This window comes from Pipra filicauda, unplaced genomic scaffold, assembly GCF_003945595.2.
Source record: "Pipra filicauda isolate LSUMZ 115617 unplaced genomic scaffold, ASM394559v2 scaffold102_size2360937_pilon, whole genome shotgun sequence".
NCBI lineage: Eukaryota > Metazoa > Chordata > Aves > Passeriformes > Pipridae > Pipra > Pipra filicauda.
In genome coordinates this window covers 452788-479934 of record NW_024103463.1, presented here as the reverse complement: position 1 = coordinate 479934, position 27147 = coordinate 452788, and the positions used below count along the sequence as shown (strand labels likewise).

General features: G+C 49.6%; 3 protein-coding genes across 6 annotated transcripts in view; 1 reads left to right on the top strand and 2 right to left on the bottom strand.

Moving 5' to 3' along the window:
* The window catches only part of DCAF1 (DDB1 and CUL4 associated factor 1), a 50862-nt gene extending 38632 nt beyond the window's left edge, over nt 1–12230 (top strand). For all 4 annotated transcript variants that reach the window (XM_027731039.2, XM_039378040.1, XM_039378071.1 and 1 more), the window contains exons 23-24: nt 7098–7353; nt 11247–12230. In XM_027731039.2, coding sequence (XP_027586840.1) covers nt 7098–7353; nt 11247–11305 — 315 coding nt within the window. In that variant the 3' untranslated portion in view covers nt 11306–12230. The remainder of the gene's footprint in view (nt 1–7097; nt 7354–11246) is intronic.
* Nucleotides 12231–17465: 5235 nt separating this feature from the next.
* On the bottom strand, nt 17466–20547 carry RBM15B (RNA binding motif protein 15B). The gene has a single exon (XM_027731219.2). It carries the CDS (start codon nt 20508–20510, stop codon nt 17748–17750), a length of 2763 nt encoding a protein of 920 aa, XP_027587020.1. The 5' UTR covers nt 20511–20547; the 3' UTR covers nt 17466–17747.
* A 332-nt stretch (nt 20548–20879) lies between these two features.
* On the bottom strand, nt 20880–25596 carry MANF (mesencephalic astrocyte derived neurotrophic factor). Its single transcript, XM_027730614.2, has 4 exons — nt 25439–25596; nt 23212–23339; nt 22276–22417; nt 20880–21312 (listed from the first exon to the last, which is right to left on the bottom strand). Exons 1-4 carry the CDS (start codon nt 25524–25526, stop codon nt 21128–21130), a joined length of 543 nt encoding a protein of 180 aa, XP_027586415.1. The 5' UTR covers nt 25527–25596; the 3' UTR covers nt 20880–21127.
* Nucleotides 25597–27147: the final 1551 nt, after the last annotated feature.

The window sequence follows — 27147 nt, the reverse complement described above, 5'->3', positions numbered from 1 at the left end:
TCTGTATTGTGGATGCTTTCTCATTCATCACAGGTAAGTTTAGACAAGCTAAACCTACTTACATAGACTAAGAGATTAACTGCTTTTTATTTCTCCACTCCATGTTTTGCCTCTGTGACACACTGCACGCTGTGTGCTGTTTCCTGTATTAAATCTGCACATACCTACACCTGCGTAGAAGCCCATGGTAAGATTCCTTGCTTGTTACATATAGTAACTCCTGCACATTCCCAGGCTTCTACATTTTTTAGCTCTGTGATCTCATTAATGGCTATGAAAAAGTAGAAATTCTAACACTGAAGTGGCAAAGAAAGGTAAAAGCAGGTGCAGCCTTGTAGTGTGAGGGAGACGAATACTTAGAATGAATTTAATGGTACATAATAGGAAATGGGTTTGCTGGCTGAGGAGAGGGATAGACACTAGGTAATCTAGGAAGTGAAATTCCTTACATGCTTGACCAGGGAGTCTTTTGGCTATATTTAAGCTTTTTCTACTGCCCCTTGTTCAGGGACTGTGTTAAGAAGTGGTTGGGGGAGGAATTGGGTAGAAACTTTTAAGTGACTGAAAAGCAGACATGGTCACTCCTGAGAATTGCATGGCAAAGGCTCAGAAAGGACCAGCGTGCTACACAGCTGCTTTGGGAGCAGAGAGAACAGCTGTCAGAAGATATGACAAGAGGATTGTCTGTGGAGAAAGATAAATTGCTAAAACACTTATTCCTCTGGAGTGAAACATTATTCAGGGAACTTGTATTTGAACAGAAAATCGTAAGTTCTTTTCTATGAAGGCAAAGCCCCTTCCCAGGGTGGAAATAGGAATTAAAATAATACTGATAATTTGGAGGGGATCAGATTACTGAAAATGAGTTTGCTTTGCTCTAGGAGAAACTTGGGAAAGGAGGGTGAAAGAGGGGGAGAAGTAAACAAATAAATTAACCAAAATAATGAGATTATGGGAAACGTGAATTTCTTTAAAAAGAAAACAAACCTAGGTGAAATAAGCAACTTAGAGAAGCAGATACTTTCCAGCAGATGATTAGACTTGGCTACCAATATCCAGAAGTGAATTAAATATGAGCTGAAAGATTTGAAATGGTGGGAAAAGCTTCACTGACATTGGATTAAGTGTTTTGAAGGTAGAGAAAAGGCAGCCTCCTAGAGGAAGATAAGAATAGTTAGAGCAATACCATATGGCATGATTCAAACTGAGAGGTGCAATAGAGACTGTTTTCAGAGGAAGGGACTGTTGCTGGAAAGCAGCTGCAGGTGAGAGGTGTTGACTTGGAGGTGATGATGGAGGTGAGCAGGGGGCTGGTGACAGCTGAGCAGTTCATAAAGCAGTCACAGGAAGCTGGGCACAGAACTATTGGTGCAATGCCTTGTTTTGCACTGTGAATCAGCTCCTGGTAGAGGAAGAAAAAGTGAATCAGGTGTGAGATGAAGCTTTTTGTAACAGCTGAAGCCATGTCAAATAAGCAACAAAACAGTGACCTGTAAATCTCAAAATGAATAAAAATTTCCAGCCTGAATATCAACAATCAAAAAAGACCTGTGGGATCTTCTCTTGCCAGTTAAAGGCCAGCCTAGTATAAATTTGAGAGGTTATGTAATCTACAGTGGAGAAGTCTCAAATTCTGTTCACATGGTCATAAAATCTTTTTGGATTTGAGAAATGTAAAAAAACGCTATAAAAAGTCTTGAAAGTGCTTAAAAGCGGGCTGGTCTATTTTTATAAACTGCAGTTCTGCAATGCTTTAAGTCAGACTTCCTGGAAGCACTTTGTACATACATTAATTTAGTGTTTGAATACATTACAGAAATATGTTAAGATCAAAAAGTTGAAGTTCTGCCTAGGTAACATGGTTTGCATCAATTTGAGTAAGTGAAATATGGGGTTTTCCTGAGCCTTTGAATAATTTTTGAGAGATAAACCCCAGGGAATGTGTTAAGTATCAATAGTCTGTACTACCTGAAAAGACAAATTTGTGAATTTTGTGTGTGCAAAATGATTGGGTAAAGGGGAACAGTAAGAATTCTGTGGTGATGATGATGATGAAAGCTGATGAAGGCTGTGCAAACAAGCATCCAAGAACAATATAGCAGAAAACACATAACGCCTGAACAAGTGCAAAAGGTATTTACTAAGCTCTGAAAGGGCTGTAAAAACTGGCAATATGAAGAATTAGGTCAAACATTTTTTTTGTTCCAGTGCAACCACCCCAGTATTTGCCATTCCTTTAGGGGATGTTGTTTAGTTTTTTTCCTTTGTGGTTAAAAATGATAAATTAATTGAACCAAATCTACTCTGCTTTCTGAATCTTTATGTAAGATTGCAAACTGGTAGTAGAGTTCAGTTACCAGTAATTTGCTTTGAGATGATCTTGAGATAATCCTTTGCTATGTAATCAACTTTTCTGTAAGTTTATGTCCAGCTTTTGTTGTACTACTACATCTCTGTAAATTTTCCTGTATGCAGGCATGATAGAAAGGTGATGGGAATCACTTTTACCCTCTTAATCATCCTCAAAGCAATTCCAGGGTCATAGACTGTGTGTTGAAGCTCTTTATGTTACTGTGTGGGTGAGTTAGTGAGTGTTGAGAGATTTATCTTAAGATGAAAACTTAAATTATTGTTCCATTTTGCAGTCTGATTCTAGAACTGATAGTTCCTGCATCCTTTATGCTTGCCTAAAATATATAACTGATGATACTATACATTACTAACTTATATTCTTAAGACCTTTTGAATTAAACTGACACAAACCCTCTGTATAGATGGTCTTTTTCAGCCTAAACTAGTCTTTAATAGTTGAGTTAAACAATTTCTGTGTTACACTTGGGCCTGTCCCTGTGTGGACATCCTATCCTGTGGATAGATATTCCACACTAAAATTGCAGCCTCCTTCTTTGCTATCGCCTAACAATTATAACTGGGTTTTGGTTTATTCTCATTTGCTTTAAATTGTCATCTTTGTTCATTACCTTATTTTTGCATGACCTTTTTGCTTTAGCTGGGGTGAAATATTCTGTAAACTATTTATGCAGGGAGTGGGGCCAGGAAGCCATTTTGTGTAAGGAAATAGGGTGGGTGTTTCCAAGATAAAAATTCCTTTATGATAATTGTGTCACTGTGTTTTTGATGAGCAGAGAGAGTTGGCCATCCAGGTGTGTTGATACCACAGTGTCACCTGCATTGGTGACACTCTGTGTGCTGGACATGAAGAGGAGTAACACTGGTGCAGTGTTAGGAAGATAACACAGAAACCCCCTAGAATTCATATCCATTAATTAATAAAGTTAATACATATCTCTATCATATCCAATTGCAAATTTGAATCTCATTAGGGGTCAATGAGTACTCAAAATTACTCTACTCTTGACATATATGAAGGTAAAACTCTTTAAATTAATCCAAAGTTTAATTATCTACAGCTAATTAATATACCTGAATCCCAGTGTAACTAAAATGGGGAGCAGTGTGACATCCTTAATTCAAAAGCTGGACTCCATCACGTCCCTCTGAGTGTTGCTTGCTCTATTTAAAAGGCACCATTAGATTTTTTTCTTTTTTTTTTTTTCCCTCCATCATAGCCTCAGGTTGAGATTGTTTGTAATCTTCCATGATTTCCATGGGAAGACAGGGGTTTGGTCTGGCTGCACTGCAGTCATGGTGCACCTGGCTGTAGCACAGGGCACACACAGACACCAGGCTGAGTCAGAGTGCTGATAGGAAGGTAAAATGTTTTACAGGGGGAAGGTTGTGAGATGGTCAGTTTGGGATTCTGTAGTACTACCCTTGTGCCTTCTGCAAAGGGAAGTGGCAGCTGTGGAGTAGCTTCTGTTGGAGAGGGAGGAAAATATTCTCTAGGGAAGTAGAGGAGAAATGTGAATACTCCATGAACAGTTCACATTCTGATCCAAGCAAATTTTCAACCCAAACAGAAGAATATCTTTAGGCATCTAAAGGAGTTAGTGATGGCTGAAGCAATTCCTTGGTATTGTTCAAGTCCTCTGGAGAGTGCTGGCCCATGGGTTCTGTGGATCAGTTTACTCCAATGAGGAAGATGAGCACAGGTGCCTGGATGTTTTGCATAGATGTGCACGCTGGTTCTGTTTTCCAGCAGTACCTGTGTCATTGCCCAAAGCTCGTGGGAATGACTGATGAGTAGACAGGAACTTGCTTTTGCAGGTTTTTCCTACAGAAACAGATATGGTTTAGAACACTGTTCTGCCTGTTTTCCCTCGTGACATGGCACAAGGATTTTTTTCACTGCTCTTACTCAGAGTGCTTGTTTGAGTCACTGTGGAAGGTGTGCCATTTTCCACCTGTGTATGGATCCCTAACACGAGACAGTTGTGTCTGACGAGGATTCATCCTGGATCCCCACTAACAGGTCGGATATCACTCGCATGGGATGGTGTTAGACTGCACCTGGTACTCCCTCACACCTTTCTGAGCTGTATATCCCACGGATTGGGTCTGGGTGCAGAAATTCTGGAGCTTTCTTAGGAGAGCTCTCCCCATGTGTGTGCAAGCCGTGTATTCCAGCTGGGAGTGCTGCACTGTGCCTGCAGAGGGTTGTGCTCGGGGGTGGCTCAGAGGCACAATTTATTTGCCTGTTACTTGGCAGAAGCATCACAGTGTCCAAGTGCCTGTCTGGGTTCTTTAAAATAGAAGGTACAGGTTTCTCAGGGATGAAGTTGCTCCTCCTGAACCCTGTTATATACCACTCCTCAGCTCTGTAAGGACGTCACTGTGTGTGTCACACTGCCACACACACCCCCGACTCCTTGGTTGCTTTACCAAGGACAGGTATAATTTTGATCTCATCTTACTGTTCCTAGGTGGGTTTTAAATGAGCGTGGCCAATTCTAACCACCTACTTCAGATTAAGTAATTTAAACTGTAAAAGTGGAAACATCTCGGTTCTTCTGGTGCTGTTTGTATTCTCATAAAGTATTTTTTCCCTCACTGGTTGGTATAATCCTTCAAAGTTAATTTGCAGCAAAATATAGAACCTTTCTGTGTAATTTGGCTCTTACCCTTGTCAGCCAGAAGGAATTTTTACCTTAATACAAGTATATTTAATTTCATCCTATATTTGAAGGATATTGCTATATATGCCTTGCCTTAAGCTTGAATGAAAATGTTGATGAAATAGTATTTCAATTTCTAATAAATACATTACATGTGAAACATAATCAAATGAGGCTGACATTTTAAGTCCTTGTGGGCTATATATTTAAGAAAAAGATGCTTTCAGAAATTCCACAGATGTGGAAACAAAGAGGGTACCTAACTTATTTCAGAATCCTTTAGGTTTTACCTACATGGACTCTAAATGAATCTTGTAGACAACATACTTTTTTCCTAAAGTTCAGGTGTGTCTCTAGCTCCAGATACAGAGAAATTTGGCTTAATTTTTCCAAGCTTTTTGAATAAATTGATATCTTTTCTGCTTCAAAACTGTTTAGAGACTGAAAAAGGAAAATAAAATCTACCTTTTTCAGTTTTTAATCAGTTTTTCAATTCTGAGTAGAGTGATAAGCTTTAGGACATTGGTCTTTCTGCAGGTACTGCATAGAGCAAAACTAAATTCAAATTATTAAGACAAAAGCTTTTATACTCAATATATTTTATGGAAAATTATACACATTATGACATTGCAGTTTAAAACTGTGAAATGCAAGTAAGGTATTTCCTCTCCCAATGTGTATGCAATTCAAAAAGCAATGTCTGTTTGTTTGAAGACCCATTGACTCAAAGTGTTAAGTTTATAGTTGACTAAAATAAGCACAGGCTTTCATACAGGTTGGTTTTAATTTTACACTTAATACAAGCTCTTAATACAAGAAAACTGTGTATAGCAAACCAATGCTTTTATACTGTAATCTCCATTTAATAACAGGGCACTTCTGGTCAGCAGAGGAGACTTGGCTGCCTTTTCCAAGTGAAGAAACAATACAATTTGGTCAGGCTTCCTGGCATTCCTTGTTTCTCTTGCCTGTGACAGATGTTGGATTTGTGTGGGTGTGGTGGGCTTTTTATAGCACTGACTGAAGAAAAAGTAGGTTGGGGAGATGACAGTAAAGGACTTTCCTCTGTCCTTTTAGATCTGAAGATGCAGCAGTCTAAATAGCACAGTGGGAATGTGGTGAGCTTGAGGACCAAACCATCCCTTGAAGTGGGTTGTTAGATGTCTATCTTAATTGCTTCCTAATTTTGCAGAATGTGTTCCCTCCCGAAGCAAAGGAGCAATTAAGGCTGAATGAGTTGAGAGCTGCCTCCCTGCCACATGAGAGCACTCTGTTAGAGAAACAGGCTGTGGCTCTGAGATGAGCAGGTGTATTGAACCCTTTTAGTCCTGGAGACCTCCTGGAGCTTGGCTTGTGCTGGCAGGTTGTCTGGAAGAAGGATAGGACTGTAACAGCTCCTTCCCACTTGGTCTTCTCTGTTACACACAGATTTCTGGATTTCATCTGTGCAATGAGGAGTTCAGGAGTTCAAATTCTTATAGTTTGATAGAGAAAGATCTTGATCCATAGGTAAATACCAAAGATGAGACCTCTGAGCTGCTTTAAACAGTTCTGTCATCCAAAGCTGCTTCAGGGATTGGTTTAGGCTAATGGTATCCTTCCCTACATTTTACATCTCATCCAGATGGGAATGGCAGGGACAGAACGTGCATGCTGTTTGATGACAAGCAGAGATTTTGGTCCAGCTGAAACTACAGCAGTTTGCACAAGACTAGCAACAAAGCCATGGATTAACAGGTCTTACTGCATGTCCTTCTCAAGAGTGCCTTGTGATGACACATGTTGGTGGCCAGTACTGGAGCAGAGCTTGAGCCAAGGGTACCTGTGTTGCACCAGCACTTTGCAGACAGGACTTTGCAGGCTTGGAAGCGATCTAACATGTGATGTTCTGTAGCTGTGGAGAGAGAGAATGCTTAGATGGGAGATGGGAGTGTGTTCATAATGTGTGATACCTGGATATGGGGAGAAGTGAAAACTATAGGTATGTTTTCTTCAATTATTCTTATTCCATTTTACATTTGTCTTAGTGACTACAATGGAATGTGTTTGCTGTCTTTGTAGGAGGAAGAGGAGCAAGAGGAAGAAGATGATGATGAAGATGATGATGACACAGATGACCTTGATGAACTAGATACAGACCAGCTGCTGGAGGCTGAGCTGGAGGAGGATGAGAACAACGAGAATGCTGGTGAGGATGGAGAAAATGACTTTTCTCCCTCCGATGATGAGGAGATTGCCAACCTCCTGGAAGAGGGAGATGAGGGTGAAGATGAGGATTCTGATGCTGATGAGGAAGTCGAGCTGATTCTTGGAGATAGTAAGTGTGTGCCCAGCTTGGTGAGCTTGTCCTCTGGTTAAGGTCCTGACAAATATGCAACATCTAAATCTCCCCTGAAATGACTTAGCTGAGGCACAGATCATCATCCTTGTTCACCTGTGGCCTCTCTAGGTAATCTGCTGGTATAAACAGCTCTTATATGAGAGAACAACTGTGCATTCTGGAAAAGGAGGTATCTCCTTTCTTCAAGTGCTCCCAGGTGTGTGTGTGAGAACTTGGCAGGCCAAGAAACTCCACGTGAAGAAGCCTTGTCTGATTGCTTGCCTGTCCTGCCCTTCAAGGGGACACAGGTTTAACTGTTACTTCCCCTGTTCTCTGCCTCATTTGTACCTGTAAGGACAAGAAACACTTTTGGTCCTTGGTGCTGTTCTTTCTCTCTCTCTTCAAACTCTTGGTTTGAAGTGCAAAGCCAACATGGCATTTCTGACTTCACTTCCTTTATCAGACTGTTCTGAAGCTAACGTAACTTTTGGGATACAGTTTAAATTGTTCTCTTTTTCTGGCACTCCACAAACTCCACAAAACTTTCTAACCACTGGGTTAGAAAGTTAAAGAGTGTGTGTGTGTATGTGTGTGTGTGTGTGTGTGTGTGTGTGTGTACCCCAGGGACCCTGGGCAGCCAACTGGGTGAGGAAGGAGTAATTGAGGGACTTTTAAAGGGCTCCAGGGAGCAGGAGCAACCTGGAACATGCCGAACAGGAGTGGGCAAAGGGGCGTGGCACAGCAGGGAGGGCACAGCATGGCAGTTCGTGCAGGCAGAGTGAGCAGGAAGGGTTTGTTTCTGATCACCCAGGAGCATCCAACAGAGGCAGCAGCGTCAGTAGCTGGTAAGAAAGAGCAAAGAGATCCTTTCAGCCCAGTCTTATTAGCATATTAGTTTAAGCTCCCTTAGTTATGGTGTTGATGCCCTGTAAAGCTTGATCCCTTAGAGCTGTGGGAGTCACTGTACCAGCCCTGTCAGAGGCCTCCAGACAGACAGACCTGCTGTGGCAGATGCAGCTCTCCAGGTCACAGGTTGCCAGGAGTGCCTGATGCCTCTTCCTGAGACTGGAAGCAAGGTCAAGTGACCTGGGAAGAATACAGAGATGCTGCTTGCCACTGTAGGGAAAAAAATTGTGTGGCAAAAGCTGAACTGGAGTTGAAGCTGCCAGAAATGGGGATGGGGGGCAGTAAAAAAAAGTCTTCTCAAATACATTAATGGAAATAGGCACTATAGAAATATCATTGGTCCATTCCAGGATGGAGATGGTCTCCTCACAAACAGAGACAAGGCAGAGGTGTTTATGCTTTCTTTGCCTCTGTCTTCAACATGGTGACGGACCAAGGGAGTCTCAGTGCCCTGAGCTGGAGAACCAAGACTGAGAATGATCAACTCCCAGTTGACCCTGAAATTGTGCTGGATCTGCTGTTCCAGCTGGATCCCTACAAATAGGGGGCTTGATGGGATTCATCCCAGAATCCTCAAAGAGCTGCTGATGTCATCACAAAACCTCTCTCAGTGATTTTTTTTTTTTTTTTAAGTGGTCTTGGGAATCCAGAGAGGTTCCAGCTGACTGGAGGCTGGTGAGTGTTGTCCCAGTTTTCAAGGAGGACCTTGGAAACTCCAGCCCTGTCAGTCTCACTTCAGTGCCTGGTAAAGTTAAGGAGATAATTCTGGGAGGGATTGAAAACACCTGAAAGACCACACAGTCAATTGGTCACAGCCAGCACAGATATGAATCCATTAGAGAGTGTCCAAAGGAGGGCAACAAAGATCATGAAGGGCCTTGAGGGGAAGCCATGTGAGGACACTGAGGGCACTTGGTGTGTTCAGCCTGGAGGAGACTGGGGGGAGACCTCATTGCAGTTACAACTTCCTGGGGAGGGGCAGGCACTGATCTCTGCTCTCTGGGGACCAGAGACAGCACCCAGGGAATGGCCTGGAGTTGTGCCAGGAGGTTTAGGTTGGATGTTAGAAAGAGGTTCTTCACTCAGAGGGTGGTTGGGCTCTCCAGGGCAGTGGGCACAGCACCAAGGCTGTGCTCAAGGAGAGTTTGGATAATACTCTCAAGCACATGATGTAACTCTTGGGGATAGTCCTGTGCAGGGCCGGGAGCTGGACTCTGATCCTGATGGGTCCCTTCCAACTCAGCATATTCTGTGAACATACAGTGGGTGTGTTTCAAAGCAAAGTAAGTCAAAGAACAGTTGAAACAGGGGAGTGAGAATGGCTTTAGTTCCTTGTGCTTTAGAAGAGGTTCTGATTCCTTTTTGGGAATAGTCCATGATGAACCTTTTAAGTATGAATTTGTCTTCCTCCCCTTTTGTCACCCCCTTGGGGACGTTAGATAGGTTTGTCAAAGCAGTGTATTCATTGTGCAGATCTTTCAGGAGCTTGTTCCTGGGCCAGCTGGGTGTAATTTTTTGAAATGCACATGTGACCTAGGATGGAAGAAGTGTATTGAATTCTCGCCAGCAGCATGGCTGACACTTGATTCTGTTTCCCATTCTTCTATAATCCAAAATGGCAACTTCCAGGCAGGTCTATGCAAACTATGGTAAGCAGTTAACTGCAATCAGATTTACCTATAGACATAGAGCTCAAAATTGGAAGGTTGTGTGGTGCACTGGAGAATAGTGAGCTTTCCTCTGGGGTTAAAAAAAACCCCAACAAAACCCCAAAACTCCAACTTTTCCAGCTTCTCTTTATCCCCATAGTTTCTGGATTGTTATCTTGCTTATGCTTCTTTCCCTCTTACTGTGTAAGTGTGGCTGCTGCAGCACTGGCTGGTGTTCTCCAACTACCCTTAGGTGGCTGTGGCTGTTCTGGGAGCACTGATGACCCTCAGCTTAGGCTCAGTCTGAGGGATGGTGAGATGGAGCATCCCTTGCTGATCACAGTGGAAGGGCAGCTGGCTGATCATCAGGGAGGAGGGTTGGGGGAAGGGGTTTGTGCCCTCTCTGCTTGCCTGTGATTTTTTTTTCCACCTAAGGATAGTGTGTGGGAAGGGATGAACCTTCCAGAAGGCCTTGCTTACCTTGACAGGCATTTTACAGATTCACTATAACTGAGATGGCTAAGAGGAAGTCCTGGTGTCTTTTTCTTTTCTTTTTAACTATTTTTAATACCTAGTTTACTGCTGCATCCAATGAATTCGCATAAGAAAAAGAGCCAACATCACCTCTAAGGTAAGGCAGGAGCCCTCTTGCTTGCCAGAGCTGCTACCACTCCCCTCTTGCACAACTGAGGGAGTAGAGAACTTATGTTTTAAGATAAAAAGCAAGCGTGTGTGTGTGTGTGAGACTGCTTCTGGCAAATCCTTTCATGTCTTTATTCTGTACCACAATGAAGAAAACCAGCAAAAGCACAGTTTTCAGGTCACCTTTAATGAGTGCCATGTAGTTAAATTCATTACCGAAACATTTGGGTTGCTAGAGGAAGGTTCTGCTTGTGAATGTAGGGATTGATTCCCCCTCAGAGGGGTCCATCTCACTGCATAACGAATTACCCCATGCACATTGCGCAGCAGCCCTATTTCACCACATCAGGCTGGTGGAACTGTCCAGCTGTGAGGAGTGACTGCTACATCTGTCCAGCCTCTGGCACGGAGAGCTGTGCAGGCAGCTCACTGCTGGTGTCCTTCCCACCTTGTCGGGGGAAAAACTTGTGAGCTCATAGGAACTGCACTGGCTAAAGCTGCTCTCCTTGAGCTTCTCTTTTAAGCAGGGAAGGAAAGCTCTGGTGCAGATTTCCTGGCTGCTGCTGAGTGATTTGGAGCACTAATGGCTCTGGCTGCCTCTGTCAGTGCTGAGGAGCTGTGGCCTCGAGCAGGGGTGTCCCAACAGCTGTGCTCTGCCATAAACCAAACATAACCCACGTGTCTCCTTTCCAGCCGACAGCTCGGATAACTCTGACTTGGAGGACGACATAATCCTGTCTCTGAATGAGTGAGGAGTGGCTGCCGGGCGGGGTGTTGGCAGGAGGAGATGCTCCCTTCCCAACAGAAGACCAGAGACCAAATTGGAAACCAGTTCTGAGCACCCCAGCCCTGCTTTTCCTGGGAGAACCCGAGGAACTCCTGCCAGCCCGCTGTGTTGGTTTGAGTCAGTTGGAGGCTCGGGGCTAAGTCTCAATAAAGAGACCTGGGGTTAGGCCTCATTTCTCTCTGCCTTTTTTTTTTTTATTTTTTATTTTAGGCTGAGATGATTCTCCTCTTCAAGGAAACTTCTGAAGATATTTCACAATATATTTTCTTTGTATAAAGTTCTTTCCTAAAGAACAAAAATAGTTTTATAAAAAAAAATAAAAAGAAAAAAAAAGGCAAGTGTTCTAGTAAAGAGGGGATGACCTTTGTATTCCTGTAGTACCTTGTTACCATGGGGTAGGTTCAGGGGAGAAAAATTGTTTAAAATTAAATAAAATTAAAATTTATGCAACTACCAAGTGAAATAAGAGGATCATGATTTCTAATATTGTTGAGGAGTGAGAATATTTTTATTTTAAATATGATTTTATTTTTAAAAAAAAAGAACTACAGGTGTTATACCTGCTAATGCGCCAGTGTGTTCCAGATGCTTTTGTTGTCCAGGGAAGAGCCCCTGGAGTGTTTGCTAATGGAGATAGTGATACCAGCTGTAGTGGGAGGCTGAAATCCTGGCTGGGCCTAGTCAGAGCCTGGTATTCCTGAAGACATGGGAATCTGGGATTGAAGTTTGAGCCCTTTTTCTCCCCTCTGCCCTTTGTGGTTCAAGTTTTTTAATCTTTCTTTCTTTTTTGTTTGTTTTTTTTTTTTTTTCCCTTCTTGCCCTCTGTGTGGAAACTGCAAATTGAAGGCCTTTTTCTTTAATGTAAAGTGTATTTATTAAAAAATTAAATACAAATCCTGTGTCTGTTTATGGCTGTGCATTGTAGCCATGCATTCCCCTGCCAGCCATGCAAAGTGGTGGTCCATGTGCCTGTGGAGCTTGGCTGGAGAGCAGCCAGGTGTAGCTGGTGGCCTGGCTGCAGCGAGGAAGGAAGGGCAGAGTAAACAGGAGTGAGCTTTGGGAGCACAGGCTCCATTAGGATGGACGTTGCACAGTGCCTGTGGGTTCCAGTCTGATCACTTGGGTTGCTTGACAGCCTGGAACTCCCAGCGTGGGCATCCAGGCGGGAGCTGGGACGTGCTGCTTGGTGCCAGGCTGTGGTGGTGTGTGAAGGTGCACTGGAGTGTCCACTGTGTAGCTGAGCCAGAGAATTCACCCCCTCCCTGGTGTGTGTCAGGAGCTGGGAGCAGCACAGCCCTCCTCCTGTGGTCTGGCATTGCCAGGCTGCCCTGTGGCTGTCTGGGCAGAACGCAAATCAGGGGCTCCTGTTGGTGCATGACCAGGGCCCTGCCCTCAGAACTGGCAGTGGAGTGTTTGATTTCACAGTGCAGCACCCACTGCACAGTGGGTCAGAGCTGGCAGGTGAGTGTTCTCCCTGCTTGCTTGGACAAGGCCACTACCTGTGCTGTTTATTCCCAGGTGTTCAGATTAACCCTTTCTCTGTTTTGCCCACTTTCAGAATAGGGTTTTAAGCAGAACAGGGAACTTGAGGCTTCTCACTCGACGCTACAGCCAGTTTTCCACCATGAACTCTGCATTTCAACTAAGCCTAAGGTCCTGCTGGAAGAGGAAGGATTTCCTTTTTAACTGAGAGAAGGGATAGTTTTTCTTCCCTCAAGCATTGCATCTACTTAATGCACTTACCCAGGGCTGCTTGTTAATAATTAAAAAGAAAGGTTCTGCTGCAACTTATAATGGATAATTGTACCCTACAGAGTCGATAAAGATGAACGAGTTGCAATTACTACAGCATTTAAGGACAGCAATTGGAGCAGCATTCTGATTAAATGAGGGGATTGAAAATCGGATATGCCACCCAACAGCTGTGGAAGCAGCCTCTGCCTTATCAGAAACCATCTTATCTGACTTCACCATAGAAAATGTGCTGCTTAGGAGGAGGAAAAAGAAAGTAAAGCATGTACTCAGCTACTACTACCAGGGAACTGCTGTGCCAGATGCCTCTGTCTTGTTCTGGCATTATACTCCAGCTGATGCTGGTTTGGGCCTGGCTGGCTCAGAGAAATTTGCCTACTAGTTGTGTGAAACAGAACCAAAACACGTAGGATGGAGCTCCTGTGTGTACATTTGACTTGAACCTGGGCTGCTGTAAGTATATCTCTGTAAGTACATCTGCTGTAAGTATGCTGTAAGTGCTCTCCCCTCCCACACCTGCCCTGACTTCACTGGACAGAGCCAAAGGGACTGTTTGGGCATTACCTTGTGGTGAAGGAGGTAGAGCCTGCAGGTCACCCCCCCAAACCTGCTGAAGCAGCCCCTGGTGCCTGTTCTGGGCAGACCCAGCCTCTCTGAAGTTAAATTCACAGCTGAGGGAGGCTGCCTGAACCCTGTGTTACTGGGGGGTGTCACTGAAGGCTGCTGGTGAACAGGTGACTGTAACAGCCTGGGTGCAAATCAGGATTCAGACTTGGGGACTAGCAAGGATTTGTTTAAGTCCATAATTCTGCAGCTACTTGAGATGGGGGGAAAATCTCAGCATTTGGAAAAATCACCTCTTCCCCTGACATCATGATTTAATCTATTTAAAAGCATAGTGCTTGGAAAAAGTCCTATAATCTTCTGGAATACACACAGCACATGGCTGACGTGATGCCATACAATATTTCTTCTATGCAGCTGTTACAGGCCCTGGCTTAGGGGGTGGAAGGAGATTTAAATGTCCTGCCAGCTGGCTGAGACACCCACCGACCTCTGCAGCAGAGAGGAGCCCCTGCAGGAAGGATGGGTTTCCTCCCACAACGTGAGCAGAGACGAGCCCAGCACAGCCTGTGCCCTCCTGTCAGTGTCGTTCCTATGTGTGGTCCTCCTCACTCTGGGACCCAACCCCAAGTAACTGCTCAGCCCATTTGGTGCAGCAACACCCTTCCGTGGAGCACAGCCTGTGGAATGCCCGTGCCAGCACCTGGGAGGGAGAGCACGTCCCTGGGAGAGCAGGGTAAAACCTCGGGGCTGGGCAGTGGCTTAACCTTTGTGTCAGGGAAGGGTGGTAACTGAGGTGTGATGGGCTCCTCAGCACTGGTCACAGCACACCCAGGGCTGGCCTTCATCCCTGTTTTTTTTGTAGTAAAGGCAGCCAGCAACTGAAGTTAAAGACCCAATGGTTGCTGAAGGAGTGTTTAAAACAAAAGATGGAGTAGCTCAGTCTGAGCACTAATGCTCTCAGACCAGCCAACCCATCCTCTCACACCCAGTCCCACTTGAGTTTCAGAGCACCCTCAAAGAGCCCAGACCCTGCTGTGATTACCCCACTGCTCCTACTGTCCTGGGCTGAAAGGCACACCCACCTCCCAAACCCCCCAGCACTGTCATACCCCACATCTTCCTACATCACCGTGTGTCTCAGGCCTGCCCCATATTGTGGATCTTCTCCCCAGAACTGCAGCCCATCCCAGTTTAAGGGACAAGTCTTTGATGCTCTAAGACACAGATGTAGTGTTATTTTGCTGTAATGGTCAAGTCTTTTTCAGGCCTGTTTCTCTTGGACCAGCCTGGATACAAGTGTGAAGGGATGGGAAGGAGGACACAACTACAGGACAGGTCCTTTGGCCTTGGCACAGTCTGTTCAAACAAGGCTGTGGCTCCCTTGCATGCCAGGGACCAGGGAGGCTCAGGTCATCACGTCAGAGGGATGCTGCTGCTTCTCTCCCAGGTGTTTTTTCCTTAACTCTGACTTCTCCTTTTAATTTGTTGGTAGGAGGGAAATCTGTTTGGTCCATGCACACATGCTCACACCCATCAGCTCCTCTCTGGGAACAGAGATCCCATCATTAAAACTCTTACCCAACCCAACACAGGATGACGTTTACCTTCTAAATAACCCTATTTACTGATTTCACAAGGGAAGTGGGAGATGGGGGATTTCAGGCTGTTCCCTTGCCAGGAAGCGGTTGCAGCTTTTTTTTTTTTTCCTTTCAATTCCTCACATTCACACACCATAACACACACAGACACACACGAGGCCACGCCACAGCAGCTCGAGCTACAGCTCCCTGCCACCACAAAGCCAGGCAGGCGCTGCTGTGGCACCACGACATGCTCTGCCTCAGGCTGCAGGACACCTCTAGGACACCTCCAATGCACAGGAGACTCCCACAAAAGGCTCTAAATCACTCTAGGACTCGGCCATGAGGGGCATTTAATAGCACTTGGTTTCAGATAACACTTAATCTTACAATTGTTGACATTTGACACTGTCTTCGGTACAACAGCATCGGGGACTTGGTCACAAGGTTTAAGTCCTTGTTCCTGTAACCTTGTAAAGCCGGGGCAGTCCAGCTCCCCTGCACCTCCCTGTGCCACCAGTGCAGCCAGCCTGGAGGGCGGCTGGGAGTGCTGGAGTTGCTCTTCTGCCCCCACAGCTTTCCCAGGTCCCTGCTGCTCCTGGCAGAGCAGCCAACTCACCTCTCCCTGACCTGTGCCTGCACCCCCATGGACAACACCCTCCGTGGCCTCCGAGCTGCACTCGGGCCCTTACAGACAGAATTAACATTTTCTGGGGTACAGAAGATGCATCAAGTGAAATGCAAACCTTCTCCTGATCACACTAACTCATTGGATTTACTTTTAATATAATCACAGTATTGAATGTTAAAATAACAAAACAAAACTCAACAAACCAACCCACACTTGTTGATATCAACACATTATTAAATTAAGCAACTGCTCACACATGACCATGTCCCTACTGTGACACTGCAGGGTTAAAAAATAAAAAAATAAAAGCATTTTACACTGAGTTTATGCTCCCTGCTAAATAGGTTTTGACACCAATCATACCTGAGAGCAGTTTTAGAAGGGCCTTTGGCAGCCATCGGCAAGTGAGTTGCTGGGTCACAGAGAGTGGTGCAAGACAGACTCTGGTTCTCCCAGGATTTTGTTCACTTGCTTACCACCAAAACAAACAAAAAAACCCCTGCAAATTTAAAGAAACTTTAGTGTTTTTAATCCCACACAATTTTTCTGTAAGCTTCCTAAAATCTACAGCCATCGTTTTAAAAAATAAAAATATCCCCAAACCTAACAGTGTGGATTTTAACTCCAATTTGGACTCGTTACCACATCCTTATGTTGCTGAGCACTCAAGAGGTGCAGAGGTCCTGGCCTCTCCCAACAACCACCTCCTACCACAGACAGCAAAGGTGATGGACCCACCCCATCTCAGATCTCCAACTTTGATCTCCAGCGGTTCCTACAGTCACAGGTCACCTGCAGTAACGTAACACGTTCTCAGTCAGCCAGACATGTTTCTCTCTTTCCTTGTAGGCCTTAACAAGCTTACAAGAGTCAAACAAGCTTTAACTCCAGCAAAAAAAAAAAAAAAAAAAAAAAAAAAAAAATTGCCATTTTTCAATTAAGGATTTCAGGTAGTGCAACGTGATGGACTATGCAAATGGCAGCTCCAGCTCACCAAATACCTTTGTGCCCTTTGCTTGTCCACATCTACAATGGGCCCAAGAGGGTTCCCCCTTAAATCACTTTTTTTTTCTCCTGCTTCGCTTTTTTTCCTTTTATAAAAACTGGGAATGTCAAACCTCTTTTGTTTTATCCAAGAGCTTCTATGGCTGAGATGTGTCAGCGCTCTCAAAGCTCACCAACTTGAGTATACGGGGTTGACTCCTTAGCAGCAAACTTTTTGCCAATTAATTATCAACTGTAATTTTTTGTTGTGTATAAAAACCAGTTCTACTCTTGATCAGGATTTGCTTCCTTGGTAGCTGGCTTCCTGGGAAGCTTCTATCCTCAAACAGAGACTCAACAGGAATGCATCCAGACTCAAATTTATGAAATAAAAAGCAAACAGGACAGAAAAAAATAAGAGAACCAACCTCTGAGTCTCTCATGCAGCACAAAGAACCCCCTTCCCCTCCCACCTTGAAGGACACATATAGAGATGAAGGAGGTGCAGAAGGCTGGAGTCTGAGAAACTGAACCAAGCTGGGGCCTCACGTGGATGCTCCTGCACAGGGAACTGGCCCTTCCTGAGCTGTAAGAACTCTGATACCGCACAATTTTAGAAATCCATCAGTGAACAAGGCTTTACTGACAACTTTTCATACAGTTAAAAAATAAAAATACAGAACAACAGCGGACAGTGTCACATATTAAAAACGAATAAAATGGGCTCTATTTAAAATTTTAATAGATATTATAGGTATTAAAATTAATTAGAAACTAAAAATCTTACCACTTTGGCCGAGGTGTTTTGAGCCTCTGCCAAAATGATCAGCCTTAAAAACAACTGGGTTGTGTGACACACAAAGAAAACATGAAATTTGAAAAGACAGTGTGGGCTAGGCAGTGTCTTTGACTATAACTATCACCATATGTTCTTCTTCTAACTTCCCCAATGTCCTTAGTGCTGACTGGAGGTACTGCTGAGAGAACTCGCAAGGAGGGAACGCGTAAAGCATGCCTGTGCTGTCCCTGCCCTTCGCCCCTCCCACGGGCAGGCTGATAACCCCAGCAGCCTGCTTCTGTTTCAAGTAGGAGACCAGATTCCTGAGAAGCCGTCGCTGCAAGCCAGGCTCCACAGCAGGGAAGGTCCCCTCGGCCCCTGCCCCTGCCGGGGCAGACTGGGTGGCCAGGAGCACGGCGTAGCCGTTGGGGCTGCCTTGTTTGATGCGGCGGGTGACTTCGTCCAGCTTGGGCTGGTCCAGCCGGAGTCTCTGCGCGATTTTGAGCTGCGTCAACTTCCCGCCGGACGAATGGTCTTTGAGGAGTCCGTTGATGACACCCAGGTCTCCCTCCAGGATGTGCATAGAGGTGGGGAAGCAGCTGTTTTTTAGCACAAGAAGCCCATTCCAAGCAAGCTGCAGTGTCTGAGCATATTCTGATAAATTCTTTAGCTTTTTGGTCTCGGATTTTGGCTCCTCGTGAGTTTTTGATTCCGATTCACCAGTTCGATGATTGCGTTCGCTGTCCCTTTTTTTGGGCTGGGGAGCATCGGATGGCTCGCGATGGGGCTTCTCCTCAGCTGTGTGGCGATTGTTCTGGAGGGAGTTGCTCTGCTCTTTCTCGGCCCCGGGTTCTGTAGTGTGATTCTCCTTGCGAGCCCTGTCAGGGCTGCGGTCTAGAGCTGGCCCACTGGCCTTTGTCCTGCTTCTGTCCTCGTAAGGCGAGTGAGTAGTCCTCCCGCGGTCGCTGGAGAGGCTCCGGCGTTTCCGCCTCTCTTCCCAGGGTTTGGGCACGCTGCGGTCGCCGTCGCCGCCCCAGCGCTCCCCGCTCCTGCTGCGCACGGACCGGCTGTAGCTCTCCAGGTTGTTCCTGCGCTCGGCATTTTTGGCAGGGCTGGCCCAGTCTGCCTCCACAAAGCTCCTGTCTCTGTCCGAGTACAGGAGGTGCGGAGGAGTCCTATCCCGCACCCTCAAGTCTTGCTCCAGGCTCCGGTGCCGGCTGTACCCATCGGCCAGCAGCTCGTAGTGCACGGGCAGCGGCGCGGGTTGGTACTGCTGCGGGTATCTTGTCTCTTCTGCTTTGGCAAAATCCACTCGGAGCCTCCTCTCTGGGCCACCCAGGGGGAAGCCCCTCATCTGCGCGCAGGCGGCCTGGGCGGCGTCCAGGCTCTCGTACTGGATGTAGGCGAAGCTGTCGCCCTTCACGTAGTCAATAGTCCTGATGCTGCCGAAGCGGTCGAACTCCCTGGCCAGGGCGGCCAGGGAGGTGCTGGGGCCCAGGCCCCCCACCCACAGCCGGGTGGTGGGGTTGGCTTTCCCATAGCCGATTTTGATGGGGTTCCTGCCAACAACGCGGCCTGACATGGCTACCTTGGCCCGGTGAGCCATGTCCAGGTTCTGGAACTTGAGGAAGGCGTAGGCGCCGCCCTGGCCACGCGCAGGGCGCTTGATCACCACCTCCTCGATGATGCCGTACTTCTCGAAGGCGCGGCGCAGCTCCACCTCCGACACGTTGTGGTCCAGGTTGCCGATGAAGAGGTTGCGGGTGGCCCTCTGGTCATCCTCGGGCATCAGGTCCTCCTCGGCCACGATGGGGTAGCTGTAGGGGCGGCCGCGCTCGTCGTACAGCCCGTAGTAATCCAGGGCGCGCTCCCGCTCCCGGGACAGCCCGATGGCCGCTGCCTCCAGCGCGAAGGCAGCGGCGGCGGCGTGAGCGTGGCGGGGCCGCGGCTCCCGCAGCAAGGGGCTGGTGACCGGCGACAGCGAGCGCTGCTTGTACTGGTATGCGCTGTGCAGGGGCGGCAGGTAGCCCAGCGGCTCCGGGGAGGGCGCGGGGGGCGGCGTGCGGCTGCGGCGGCCCCCGCGCAGGTACACGGGCTCCACCTTGAGCGGCCGGTCGTAGAGCAGCAGCTGCCGGGCGCGGGCGTGCCGCCGGGCGTCGCGGGCATCCCCGGGGTGTCGGAAGTTGACGTAGGCGACGCGGCCGAGCTCGGGCGTGTGCGAGAGCTTGACACTGATGTCCCCGGCGCCCCCGCCCGCGAAGCGCTGGAAGAGGCGGAACAGCCCGTCCTCCAGCAGCTGGTCGGGCAGGGCCGCGCTCAGCCCGCTCACCAGCAGCGTCTTGTACTCGCAGGAGCCGGGCGGCTCCCCGGCCAGCCCGGCCGAGCCCCCGAGCGGCGCCAGCAGCAGCGAGGGCGCGGCGCCCGGCGGCGGCCCGGCCAGCAGCAGCGACGGGGCCACCACGGCGCCCGGCAGCGCCTTGGCCTTGGGCACGCCGAGCGCCCGGGACGAGGAGGAGGAGGAGGAGGAGGAGGAGGGGGCGGCCTGGCTGCCGCCGCGGGCGCCTGAGGCCGAGCCGCTGCCCGCCGGGCGGTGGTTCGAGTCGCCGCCGCCGCCGGCGCGCTCATCGCCGCGGTGGCTGCGGGAGCTGGAGCCGCCTCCGCCGCCGCCGCTGCTGCTGCTGCTGGTGGTGGTGCCGCCGCCTCCGCCGCCGCCGGGCGTGGACTTGTCCCGGCTGCTGCGGGAGGCGCCCGAGCTGCGGTGCGGGCCGCGCCGGCTGCTGCTCTCGCGGTCGCGGTCGCGGGGCCGCTTGGCGGCGGCGGCGGCGCGCCCGCCCGCGGCCCCCGGCGGGCTCGAGTCGCGGTCGCTGCCGCGCTTCATCGCGCCGGGCCCGCGGCTCAGGAGGCGCCTCCGGCGGCCGCCGCCATCTTGGACAAAAGGGAGCGAAGGCGGCTCCGGCCGCCGCGCCGCGCGGGCCCTACGTCATCGCTCCGCGCGCGCCGCAGCCCGGCGTCACGGGACCGTGACGTCACGCGTCGCTTCCCGCCGCCTGCGCGCGACGGGTGGGGCGGCCAATCAGGGCAGGGCGGCGAGACCCCGCCCCCCGCGAGGGCTGAGGGGGCGCGCGGGGCCGGACCCGCTGGAACAGCGGGAGAGAGGAGGGGGGGAAGGGGGAATGTCGGGATTAGGCGGGGCGGGAGGGGATGGGGGTGCGCGGGTGTATCCGGAAATCACGTCACACGGCACGGCTCCGCCCGGTGCACACCGGCGAACTTTAATGAACGTCCCGTACAAAGCGCGGGGCCGGGGTCGCCCCTCAGAGACCCCTTGGAGCACCGGTCTCGACCCCAGAATCGCCCCTCAAAGCCCGGGGATCGCCCCTCAGAGCCCCAGGGTCACCCCAGGATCGCCCCTCGGTGCCCTGCGATCGCCCCTCCAAGACGCCTCAGAGCCCGTGGTCACCTCGGGGTCGCCCCTCAGAGCCCCGGGGTCGCCCCTCACAGGTCCGCCCGGGCGCCGGCTGCCCTCGGCGCGTACTTGGGCATCAGTTCGTGGATCCTGCGGATGAAATCAGACTTCTCTGCGCAGCCCTTGCACACCTCACCCCAGTCGTCCAGGATCCGCCGCAGCTCCTTGACGCGCAGCTTGCGCAGGTCAGCCGTGCTCAGGTCGATCTGCTTGTCTGCGGGGAGAGCAGAGCCGCACTCAGACACACGGAGAGGGCAGGGAAGTCACAGCCCGAGATAGGGAGAGGTGCCGGGAGTGGGAGGAACGCCTAAGTTAGGCTTTGGATAGTGGTAAGGCTCTTAATGCTTTAAGTCGTTATTAGAAGCCAGAATGCTTGGCTGCAGCTTCGATGTAGGTCTTCCACAATAGCCCTGAATGCCCCTTTATTATATCAGCAGCGACACTTCTCTCTTCCACTGGATGAATGAAAGGTAGCAGGGTGATTTTAGAGGAAAGATAAGCAAGTGGCAACAACAAAAAAGCTTTTTAGGAAGCAACAGGACATAATAGAATTGAGAGGTATAAAGACCCACAATCCAAGGGGTGTCTCCAGGGCATGTAAGGGCAGAGATACAGGAAAGCAGCAGGAGGTTATTTCCATGCCTGCTCTTCATATTAGTCTTTTCAGGAAGAGGAGTAATCTAGGAACATGAGAGTTCAAGGAAGGTGGTGAGAAATAGAGTGTGGAATGCTGTGAGCAGACACCAGAGGAGGTGAGAAAGCAGCATTCCCTGCTTCTGGAAACAGGAGAGCAGCTGCAACTGCAGAGCTCAGCCAAGGGCTCGAGTCCCAGCCACAGTGACACCCCTGCCTGCTCCCTAGGACAGACTGTACCACACACCCTCCCAAGCAGGATATTCCCAACAGCAGTGTGAGCACCAGAGAGCTGATACACCTGGGAGTTAGTTATTTCAGGGCAGATCAGAGTCCCCTGCAGAAGCTAAGAAGGGTTAGCGGCCAACAATTGTACCTGAGCACCTCCATAAAACTCTCTAGGATATTCATGGAGAGCAACCCAGGTTGCACAACCTATCTAGGCTACAGAATTTTGGGCTGAGTAGTTTTAGCATGCTGCTTTTACCCCAGAGATCCACACCCCAGAAAAGCATGAGCATTCCCCCTTGTGCTGGCAACTTACCGTATTTTAGTTCACAGATCTGACTGTCTTTCTTCTTTAGCTTCTCACAGATCTTTTCCACGGGGATGTGATGACTCATGGGCTTTGACACCTCATTAATGATTTTGGTGGCTGCATCACTTGTAGCCCCAATGTAATAGCACTAGAGGGAAGACAAGAGTGATGGGATTGTATGGAAAAAGGCTTTTAACAGGAGAGTTTGCTATCCCTTCCCTCACTTGTTTTGGCAGCTGGATGTTTGCTGTTACAGAACCTCTCCAAGTGACCACTACAGATGGAAAAAGGAGCCCAACTCTGAACCCAGGGTACTGAGCAGGTGTGTTCCATTTCACTGCTTTTACAGCTGCCCAGACTGGTTCTCTTGTTTCTCAGCCTTATGAAAACTGAACTGGATTAAGAATAAAGTCTTCCTTCAAAGAGAAAAGTCTCCCTGAAGTGTTCCCACTCTCAAGTCTGACGGTGCCTCTAGTTCAGGGCCTTTTCCTTGGGGCTCTTCATTCACAGATTGCCTTCGGTTTGTAGTTAGGGCAAGTTGGTTTTCCTTAATTTAGTTTGCAGCTAAACAGCCAGAGAGTATAAATATTTTAACAGCTTATATATAGCACCTCAAATACCGTCTAAGGGACAGGGAAGCCCTACAGCAAATAAAAGCTTTGTAATCCCCAGTGCTTCAGTAACAGGGAGACACAAGGCCAGCCAGTCCCATGTCTGTAGACAGGTTGGGGTTTTTTTCTTTTTTTTTTTTAAGGTGAAGAGGTCAAACTCCTCAAGTCCTCTCTTATAAAAAATACAGGACCAATTGTAGCCACAGAAGCAGGACAAACAGCCCCTGGGAAGCTATATCATAAACTCAGAGGCATTGGTTTCCCCTTGTTTGCCAAGTATCCTACAACTTATTCCCTCAGGAGGCAAGTACCATCGACTACCACTACTTACCAGGCGGTTCTCTTTGCCTTTTGCTTCTTTGCAGGATTTCAAGAGCTCCTTTTCAATACTGGAAGGTGTGAATTCGATGTCATTGTCCTTTAAACTCTGGTAGAACCTTCCCAGGAACGTGACACACACTGGAAGGGAAGGTGGATGGAGTTATTGGCCAGTGAAGTAATCTTGTGGCAGCTCCTAGAGGACATTTGTAAGGAAATGGAATAAGGGATCTGGAGAACAGAACTTTTAGAAGCTGCATTATAAGCCAGTGACGTCACCCATGTTTCAGAACATCTTTTAGAGCACATGTGAATCAATAACAGACCCTGATACTTTTGGTGGGTTTGTGGCAACCTGAGAAACCAGATCCATGCAAGTGTCTTCAAACCCAGTGCTGGCAGAAAACCAACTGTGTACATAATCCTGCAGACTCCCCATGTGCTGATTTCAGTATCACTGATTACCCAGCTGCTTCACTTGAAACTGTTTCCAAGAGAAAAAGGAATTATTTGATCCCGGCTGTGTCCTCCTGGCACGTATCTCCTCTCTTCATTTCCACAAGCTTCTGACGCGTTTCCAGACGGAAGGAGGGAACAGTCTTAGACATAGTGCAACTTCCACAAGTGCAGCAGCATCTGAGAGGACGGATCCATGTTCCTGCCTGCGGGAAGGGCTGTACAGCTCAGTCACTCCTTCCCCTGGCAGCAGTCGCTCCGCACACATTCCAAAGCACAGCGGCCCTGTGTGGCTGGGAAGGAAGGCAGACAGCCCGTGGGATCTGTGCCGTGGGGTGACTGAGGGACACCCTGGGGGTCAGATTCTGGTCATCCTGCTGCTCACAACTTGCCAGTGGACATCAGCATCACCTGGATTGAGAGCTCTGCAGCCCCACCAATTCCTGCAGCAGCACCTGGGGATTCTCACCCCTTCCCCGTGTGAGACAAGTGCCAGGCATAGACCTGCCTCCAAGGAACAGGTACGAGTTATGTCTTTTATGGGATTTGTTTACCACAACAGGAAGAGTCTGGCAAATGTTACTGTCATTAGCAACTTGCATTCAACTCTGAACACACGGCATGGCATGGGAATTGGGCAGTACAGGAAATGGAGTATGGCCACCATGGAACCGAGTAGAAACTTACTGTCATTAATTATAAGCCATTTAGGAAAACATTTTTTGTATACATACACACCCTCGTTTACCTCACACCAGTCTGTCCCTAGGCACAGACATGCACTGATGTCCACTCTGTGCTGCTGGGAAGTGAAAACCTCGGGAAGAACAAAGCTGCTGCAGGCAGTGGCACCAGTGGCCACAGTACAGAAGAAACAAGTTTCCAACCTAGTGCTGGGACAGCAGATGGAAGTTTTGATTTACCGAGTTCCCTCCCCTCCTGTCTTATTGTTGCTCTCCCTATAAAGAGGAGGAGAGGTGCTAGTACCCCAAACTCCCAACCAGCTACTATGGCCCCAATTCGAGTTCTTCTTGCTCCACCTGGGAAATGTTCAGTTCGCGCAAGAGCAGTTTAATTTGCTGTGCAGCTCAACAGGGTTCATCCCCGAGGCGTTTGTACTCCCATGGTACACGGAGGGCCCGGTTTGATTTAGATTAGCTGCTCCCGGCTGCGCGCACCGAGGATACTCGGAGCACTCCAGCAGGCGCTGGGTGAACTAACAGTGTGATGAGTAAGAGGGAGTCGCGGTGACTAACCGCTCTGGCGTTCTCCTGCTCCCTGCCCCGGTCACCTCAGCCGGCCGGCAGCGCTGCCCGCGGGTGGCGAGCTGCGACAGTGCCGATCACCCAGCCCGGAGATCCCCGGGGTCGGGCTCCCTTTCCCTGGGGACTCTGCGCTACCGCTGACCCCGCTGAGAGGGTCCGGCAACTTGTCGGCAGAGCGCAGCGCCCCCGGGAGGGAGGTCCCGTCCGGCGAGGGGCCCGGCCGGCAGCCCCGCCCCGCCTCCCCCGCGGGCCGCCCCGGCACCGGGCACCCCGAGCATCGCCCGGCCCAGCCCGGCCGCACTTGCCCGGACTTTCGAGACTTTTCCTGCCACGGGAGGCACCGCTCCGCCGGCCCGGCCCGGTCCCAGCGGGAGGGCTGTCGCTCGGGGCTGTCACAGCCCCGAGGCTGCTCCGCGTCCCGGCCTCTCGCGTCGGGCGGGCGGGCCGGGCAGCGGAAGGCGGCGGCGAGGAGCGGCCTGTCCCCCGCCGTGCCCGCGGGCCGGGCCCGTCCGCACTCACCCTCGCAGTCCCCGTCGCGCAGCGCCCGGCCGCCGGCCGGTAGCAGGAGCAGGGCCAGCGCCGCGCAGAGCCCGTGGGCCGCCCGCATCCCGCCTCGCCCGGCAGCGCCCGCCGCCCCGGCACCCCAGGCACCGCCGCCGCGCGTCGCCCGTCCCCGCCGCCGCCGCCCCATTGGCCCGCTCTCCGCGCGGCCGCCACGCTCCGCGCTCCCATTGGCCGCACCGCCGCCTCCACGGGAGAGTTGGCGGCCGCTGATTGGGCGTGGGCGGCGGGACCCGCCTCCCCTCGCCGACATGTTTGTTAAGGGAAAAAGCGTCGGCACGCGCTGCCTGAGGGCGGCCTGCGGGAGCCATCTTGGAAAGGGGCAGGTCCTCACACCTGCGGGAGGGCGGGGCCGGCCCGGTCTGAGGCACCGCCCGCCGGGGCCGCCTCACAGGCCCGGACGGGGCGGCACCGCGGGGAGAGGGGCTGTGCGAGGCTTCGAGGCACCTCAGGGTGAGTGGGGTCGTGTCTGCATCTGTCTGGGGAGGGAGGGAGTTTGGCGGGGCAGAGGAGCTGCGGGGTGGGTGGCTCTTGGGGACTCTTGGTTGGGAACTACAGAGTTAGGACAAGGAGTGATGGGTACAAACTGAAAGAGGGAAAGTTTAGGTGAGATAGTAGGAAGAAATTCTTCCCTGTGAGGGTGGCGAGGCCCTGACACAAACTGCCCGTTCTCCGTGGGAGCATTCAAGGCCAGGTTGGATGGGGTGTGGAGCAACCTGGTCTAGTGGAAGGTGTCCCTTGCCCATGGCAGGGAGTTGTATTAACTACATGGTCTTTAAGGTCCATTCCAGCCCCTTAACATTCTATGATTCTATGACTATGTGTCCTGTGAGGGGATGGGATGGACAGAGATGGGCTCAGTGGCTTTGGGCACACCCTGTGAGGTCCAAGGACTGGGTGCTTTGAGGTGGGACAGCTGAGAGCTCAGAGGTTAAAACAACAACCAGCATGCAGCTTGTGTCTGGCTTCTTGGGTGGGTGTTTTTGCAGAGTCAAGTAAAAAGAAAATATTACTGTTATTTTTTTAAAAATTCCAACTTAATATCCCAGTCACTGGACCAATCACCTTTTGTTCAGGCACATTGTGTGATTCTTGGGATTGTCCTGTGTAGGACCAGGAGTTGATTTTGCTGATCCTTGTGGGTCCCTTCCAACTGAAAATCTTTTGTGATTGCCATTCTGTTCCCAAAGCCTTCACAGGACGTGCTGGGAACTACCTTGAACAATCCTCAACCCTGTGAGCTTATAACTGAAATGCCCCAAAGTTGGGGGGAAGAGCACATGCATCTGTTAATAGTTCCCTGGGGGCTGTGTGTGTCTGGGATATCATTCCACTGAAGGAAGGGAGAGGCAAAATCATACAGTCCTGTGCTACAGCAAGGGACCCCACATGGAGCTCGGTGGGCTCTCTTGGCCCAGAAAGGCTCCTGAGGCAGCCTGGTTGTCCCTGCCCCAAGCAAAGCCATGGTGGGAGCTGTGGGGAAATTTTCAGTGTCTAATCAGACACTTGCAGGTCATCAGCTGCAAATGATAAGCCTGATGAGGTGAGACGAGGAGGAGCACGTGATTCAGCAACGGTCACAGCAGGTGATGCTAATTAGGACGCTGTGTCTTGCCAGAGTGAATACAGCACAGGTGTTTGTCAAGAACGGTGGTTTTGCACCTTTC

Coding starts and splice junctions, on each gene's coding strand:
- MANF (XM_027730614.2), bottom strand. CDS start 25,526: ATGCGGGCGGCCCACGGGCTCTGCGCGGCGCTGGCCCTGCTCCTGCTA. Junction 22,418..23,211: donor AAGGCAAAGAGAACCGCCTG/GTAAGTAGTGGT, acceptor TCTTCCCTCTAG/TGCTATTACATTGGGGCTAC. Junction 21,313..22,275: donor GATCTGTGAACTAAAATACG/GTAAGTTGCCAG, acceptor CTCTCCCCGCAG/ACAAGCAGATCGACCTGAGC.
- RBM15B (XM_027731219.2), bottom strand. CDS start 20,510: ATGAAGCGCGGCAGCGACCGCGACTCGAGCCCGCCGGGGGCCGCGGGC.